General features: G+C 42.3%; 1 protein-coding gene across 3 annotated transcripts in view; it reads right to left on the bottom strand.

Annotated features, from left to right (window-relative positions):
* Positions 1–1,724: 1,724 nt before the first annotated feature.
* The window catches only part of LOC143281647 (ectonucleoside triphosphate diphosphohydrolase 2-like), a 106,499-nt gene continuing 101,413 nt past the window's right edge, over positions 1,725–6,810 (bottom strand). For all 3 annotated transcript variants that reach the window (XM_076586894.1, XM_076586895.1, XM_076586896.1), the window contains exons 7-8: positions 5,512–5,674; positions 1,725–3,173 (exon numbers count right to left, since the gene is read on the bottom strand). In XM_076586894.1, coding sequence (XP_076443009.1) covers positions 2,959–3,173; positions 5,512–5,674 — 378 coding nt within the window. In that variant the 3' untranslated portion in view covers positions 1,725–2,958. The remainder of the gene's footprint in view (positions 3,174–5,511; positions 5,675–6,810) is intronic.

Below are 6,810 nucleotides of genomic sequence, written 5' to 3'. Positions count from 1 at the left end.
AAAAAAAAAATACACATATGCAGGACATCATGGTTTGTACAATGAGTCACCATGTTGGCAAAGTGGTTTATGAATTCACAAAGCACAAAACAAAAAGGGTTTGAACACGTTTGGTCCATACATCACACATGCCCCCTTCACTTATGGAGAGAAGAGTGAGGAGGAGAGAGAAATTCTGAATCAGCTTTGGGTTTGTTTTTTTTAAAATCACAATGCTACATATAAACTGGTGAGTCCAAATATCCCACACTTACTAATGCAATGTCATAGTATAAGTTCAGGTAACTGCAGAGTCAGTTAATCTGTTCCTTTAATACATCTCCTTGACTGCTGTTGTTGAATGTGCTCCTCAGTAAAGGGCGGGCACCTCACTGAGACAGACACAGCTTGCAGGCTACAGGATGCAGGCCACCATTCTGTCTTTGGAATTCCCCCTCCTGGCACAGCACTGCGTCACTGTTGTGCAGGAATATCAGTGACACCACTTAGGAGTATGCACACAAAAAGTGAAATTTGCACCTGAAATCATTCAACGCTGATATTTTTTCACCAGGGCTCAGCAGTTAAGGGGTTAACTCACTCAGTACGGCCAGTCCTCTCTTCTCCTCTACACAGACCCCTCGGATGTCCAGTGGGTGTCTGAATGACCCAACCTTTAGCTTCCGTCGTCAGAATTGTGGTATTCTTTGTCAACATTCACCTCTTCAGTATAAGAGCCTTCGGCTTGCAATATTTTGATGATGGTAACTGGGGTGAAATGCTGTTAACGTCGTCTCTTTCGCCGTTCGTATGGAGAGAGTTAAGGAATTACAGCTGATGATGACCGGCAGTTGTCAGCATTTAGTCAAGAAATTACAGCTCACATCACTTTGATTAGGGTCTCTCGGCTAACTGCTCTTACTCAAGCAGTTACAGCTGTAATGTCCATGATGATGTGGTCTGGTCATTAGAGCTCTTACTCAAGCAGTTACAGCTGTAATGTCCATGATGAAGTGGTCTGGTCATTAGTGCATTCAGCATGAGACCCAGTCAACTGAGTTAACCAGGCCTGAACTTTGCCCTCTTTTTTTTTTTTTTCTTTTTTTGTCCCCCCCCCTCCCCCCACCCCACCCAAATGTTCTATGCATCCCAGTGGCATTAACCCTGTGACACACTTTTTCCTGTATCCCCCCCCCCCACTCCCCCCTCGAACCCCCCCCCCCAAAAAAAAAATACAAAAAAAACAACAACAACAAACAAAAAAACCCAGCAACACCCACTGTTCTAACCACGTGATTGTAATACTAATTGTATGACTGATCGGCAATATCTGCAATTTTCCCCTCAAGACGGAATGAGTGGTGCTCACAAGGCATGGACGTTCACTCCGTCAGTCACACAAAGCAGTGGAGTGGAGGGGAAGAAATGTGGATACTGCCAACTGAACTAATCAAGTGAGGGTAATTGTGTGACTGTTCTAACCAACTGATTATGATGATATTACTTTTCTAATCAACTGATTTGCCTTGCACATAGAATCGAATCCTTTTTCTTTGCGACAGCTTTTTTTTTATGCAGCAAAATACTTCAAGCATTATATCAAAACAACAACAACAATAACAATAATAATAATAACAATAATGATAATAATAATAATAATAATAACAGCAACAATAACAACAATAATAATGAAAACCAAGACTCTGGCACACTGTAACATACAATTCACCAACCCACCCAGACACACACACACACACACACACACACACACACACACACACACACACCTGAAAGTTAATATGCTAACAGTCAGTAAATAATCATGATCCACAAAAAAGAAAAAAAAAAAAAAAAAAGGAAATGAACGTTATGATTTGCAGGTTATCAGTTTCAAGAAATGATTCTTTAGAACTATCAACACAGACATGACAACAGAAATGTAAACATGATTTCCTGACCGAAGGATGACTTATTTAATTGTATTTAAAAAAAAAGAGCAAAAATCATGCTTTCCACTATTTAAAAAGAAATGGATTCTGATGCAGTTTACTGTCTACTACAACATATATTTCAGAATGTTACAGCACAGCCACTGTGCGTGTCAGAGAAAAAGAAAAGTCATTAACATAAGACATATAAGTGCTTATCATTGTGGCTAAAAGCTGAAGTGCTAAGGATAGACGTTTCTAGGTTGCCAACCTTTAACATGTACAAAAGGAGTTAATCAATATACAAAGCAACAGTATGTGTTGCTACAAATCTACTACACGTATTGACCATTGTCCGATGCTGACCGGAAGTGGTCTTTCCCAGTGTGTACATGTACTGTTATAGAAAGTAGAAAATACACTTTTGATTCTGCATTACATCAGAATGACTTTGAAACATCTAAACACAACTTAAGAGCTCCCAAACGCAACACACAATGAAGCAACAAAATATGATTAAAAATGGTGCACTACACTGTACAATAACTGAATAAATATTGGTACATACTACCACTATAAAAAATACATATAAAATCAACTATAAGATACTATGACTTCAAAAAGGATTTTCTATGAATCTAAAAATAAACATCATTAAAAAAAAAGAAGACATTTAAAACAAACCATTGACAGGTTCACACACGGTGCTGTGAAACTGGTTACAAGAATGTCAAGCTGACTGCAGTGACTGGATATTTCACACAATCAAACCATGTTGCTCTCTGCACACCTGACCACAAAGGATGCTGAGTCTCAATCACACTATATTCCATACAAGAAAACAGCGCAGCAGTATATAGCTATCAGCAGAACTTAACAAACTGCACAATTCATTCAAAAAACAAAAGAGAGCGAAAAAAAATGCATGGAAAATGACAAGTAAGTTCCAACAGCGCTGCCAGAAGGTTTACCGCAGAAAACAAACCAAAATATTATCTTAATAAATGCAAGGTTGGGAGGGCAAGGAAGGCAGACGACCTGGCACTCACGGTCATACTAGCAAACACATGCAGCTCCACACTGTCACCACCAGTGACACCCCCAGGGTCAAGGTGGAGGTCACAGGTCGTGACCCTGGTGACCCTGTCGACCTGCCGCTCGGAGGCGCGGACGGGACGTGGTGGCAATGACTGTTGCCGCTCCTGGAGTCAAGGTCGTCCAAGAAGGTCATGGACAGGTGCTGCACTATGGCTCCCAATGCCCAGTCTGCAACAAGAGCATGGAGAGACTGTGGGTGATGCTGAGGAACACGGAGCCATGCAGCGTTAACTAGTTCGTTAGGAGTGTAGGTATAGAAAGATCATGATGCTAAACTGCGACATTACCAAGTTTATGCTTTGTAAAATAGTTGCGTGCACTGGAATTTGCCCCGAAAAAGAAAATACTACAAAAGATATCAGGCCTACTATTGCACTCCTGCTAAGTTTGCATGGAGTTAAGAATGTCCCTCACTCCACGGTAAATTTCACATACTTAGGAACATTCTTAACTCTAAGCAAACTTAGCGGCTGCAAAGATCGCCTTGTGCAAACCGGCCGAGCAGGCCTTTATAAACCCTTTCACTTTGGCTCAAGCAAAAAGGCCTCAGCACCCAAAAAATGATAGTGTTGTGTCTGAAACAGTTTGCTCTGTCACAGTCCTTCACAAGTCACAACTATGCCGCTCATCGAACTCACAACCCCATGATTTACGCACGACAATTAATTTGACAACTCTTGGTTCACTCAGGGTATGCCTATATACATGGCGTGACAGGTTTTCTTCCACTTTGCTCCCCCTCAAGAAACACTCCTACACCTCCAAGTACTGATTATTTTGAACTGATCGAATCGAGCGAACCCCATTCTCTCAGGTTTAATGGCTGCAAAGTACTGCCTGATCTCGGGTTCCGGGCCATTTGCTATGGCCGGCCACTCTCGATCCCCGCTGTCAGGAAGGATGAAGCCAGGGCAGAAATCCATTTGCTGCTGCACTTCCCTCCTCTCGGCCCCCTGCCGTGTATACTGTTCGATTTCAGTCTGAGCACTGAGTCCACGCAGTCCAAGTATCCTGATCCGCTACAGTCACTCAAAGTCCAACAGAGATGATTATCGTGTCGATTTGCTGGTAAAAATCCATTATAGCAACCCCCCACCCCCACCCCCCTTGCCCCCAACCCTTGAGCACTCTTCACCAATTGGAAAAAAACAACAAAAAAAAAACAAAAAAAACTAGTGATTACGAGACGACCGTTAATCATTAACCAGTCCTTTTAATTCTTCGCGGATGTAGACAGAAGCTCTATTATTTTTTTATGCGGTTGTCCCATATGCAAGCATGTTTAATTTCCATCAAGTCCCTATGGGAAAACATTTTTTTCGTTATACTTACTTCCCTCAAAACCGAACAACTGAGAAATGACTCCAGGGACTTTTACCGGCTGATTCCGTCATACTTATCCGAAATGGAACAAGAAATCACCCCAGGGACTGTCCTTAGCTTAATCTCTGGAATGATTTCTTTACCAAGGCCTACTTCCTTCAATGAGACAAGAAATCATTCCAGGGATTAAGCCTAGGACATAGTCCCATGGTGCGATCTTTTGTTCGATAACAGAGAAGTAAGTATAACGTAGGGAACAATTAGAGTTTTTTCCCCAATGCGGAATAGGTGAAAACTACTCTGTATTCGTCACGAGGGGCATTATACGCCTAAGCTACACCCCCAAAATAAGACTCGATTCCAGTTCTAAACAGTAGCCAATGATTTTGAATAATTTTGGCGAACATGGAACCCTGTGAAGCTGACTCTGGTCTTATAAGCCAGACTTTGTCAGTGTGAGGACTCACTGTGGCTGCACACGTGTAGGCCTACGTATATTGGTGAGGTAATTAAAAGAAAGAAACCAGGTTATGCTGAGACTCCGGGGAGAAGGAGCTGAACGGGAAGGGGGCAGAATGATTAAGACGTTATCTACCAACACAGTGCCCGTGAGGGTCTGGGTTCAATCCCCGTTTGACTGGAAACTCAACCTGACGTAAGTTATTCGGATGAGACGATGAACTGAGGTCCCGTGTACAGCAAGCACTTGGCGCACTGATAAAGAACCCATGGCAACAAAAGGATTGTCCTTTGGCAAAACCATGTTGAAGAAATCAACTCTCACTATACAAATAAAATTCAATTATTATGTGCATGCACTCAAGGCCTGACTAGCGCGTTGGGTTATGCTGCTATCAGGCATCTGACTAGCAGATGCAGTGTAGTGTAGCGTAGATGTAGTGTAGTGTAGTGTATACGGTGTAGTGAGACTCACGAGTTCGGAAAATAGAAAGTTATATCGACCTTCTAGGAAACAACAAAACAACAACAACAACAAAAAAACAAAAACAAAACAAAACAAAAAAACAACAAAAACAAACAAACAAAAAACCAAACCAAACCAAACCAAACAAACAAACAAAAAACAAAAACAACAACAAAACAAACAAAAACAAACAAAAAACCCCCACAACATGGGACGCTGTCCACAGATTCAAAACCGCCCAACAAAACATAAACCCACCGATGCGCGTGTCGTTGATGTCATTGGTGACGGTGATGGTGCGCGCGTGCTGCTGGAACCCCAGAGCTTTAGTAAGCAGCAGGGGGATGTAGAGCCCCATCAGGCAGTCGTTGGAAGCGAACCTGGCCCTGGTGCCAGTCTGGGCCACCGCCTCTGACACCGTCTGTGGAATGATGTTAGACTGAACCTCCGTTGTTCTACCATTGGGTATTTCAAATCTTATCTTTATTATTATTTTTTTTTTTGAATAAATTTGTTCAAATACTGCGAATATGATTTTTTTAAAACTATAGATCCTTATTTCAAATCTAATTTTTAACAAATATTTATTTTCTTCAAATACTTGTGATTATATCTAAATTACATACCCTTCTCACTGATCACAGACGGTTTTTGTGCGTGTATGTGCATTCGGATGTGTGTGTGTGTGTGTGTGTGTGTGTGTGTGTGTGTGTGTGTGTGTGTGTGTGTCTTTCTGTCAAGTCTATCCGTGTTTCTGTTTGTCTCTGAGCTTCTCAATATGAACACTGTTGTTCGTCAACGGAATCAAGAGAGAATGTATATATACAATTAATGCTAAAATGCTCTCATGCTTCATGTCAGCCCAATTCCCAGTACCCCCCCCCCCCTCCCCCCCCATCTCAATGCCTTGCCAAGGGCAAATGACCCGGTTCATAAAAACATATATCTCTGTCTCTCTTTTTTTTTCTCCCCCACCCCCTCCATTTCTGTCTCTTTCTGTCTTTCCCTGTCTCTGTCTGTCTTTCTCTGTCTCTGTCTGTCTTTCTCCGTCTCTGTCTGTCTCTTTCTATCTCCCTCTGTCTGTCTGTCTTTCTCTGTCTCTCTCTGTCTCTTTCTCTCCCTCTCATTCACACAGTTCCCCACCCCCTTCCACCTCAGTCACAGCTCGAGTACCCCCCAACCCCCTTCACCCCCCCCCCCTTTTCCCTTTTCCCCCGCCCTACTAAAATCACCTTAGTGAATAACAGAGATGAAGTTAAATTACCAACAAGACAAGACACCGACTAAGAGAGAGCAGTGCAGTGGAGGGCATGCAATGAAACTATCAGTGAGTGTTTGGACCATACATCCTGAGATGTTCAGTGCCACTGATTATGTATTTATTTATTTATTTAAGCTTATCTATTATTTATTCCCCCTTTTTTTTCTCAAGGCCTGACTAAGCGCGTTGGGTTACGCTGCTGGTCAGGCATTGCTTGGCAGATGTGGTGTAGCGTATATGGTTTTGTCCGAACGCAGTGACGCCTCCTTGAGCTACTGAAACTGAAACTGAAACTG

Source organism: Babylonia areolata, chromosome 4, assembly GCF_041734735.1.
Source record: "Babylonia areolata isolate BAREFJ2019XMU chromosome 4, ASM4173473v1, whole genome shotgun sequence".
NCBI classification, from domain to species: Eukaryota; Metazoa; Mollusca; class Gastropoda; order Neogastropoda; family Buccinidae; genus Babylonia; species Babylonia areolata.
The sequence above is the reverse complement of the archived record's forward strand: the minus strand, read 5'-3'. Positions and strand labels throughout refer to the sequence as shown.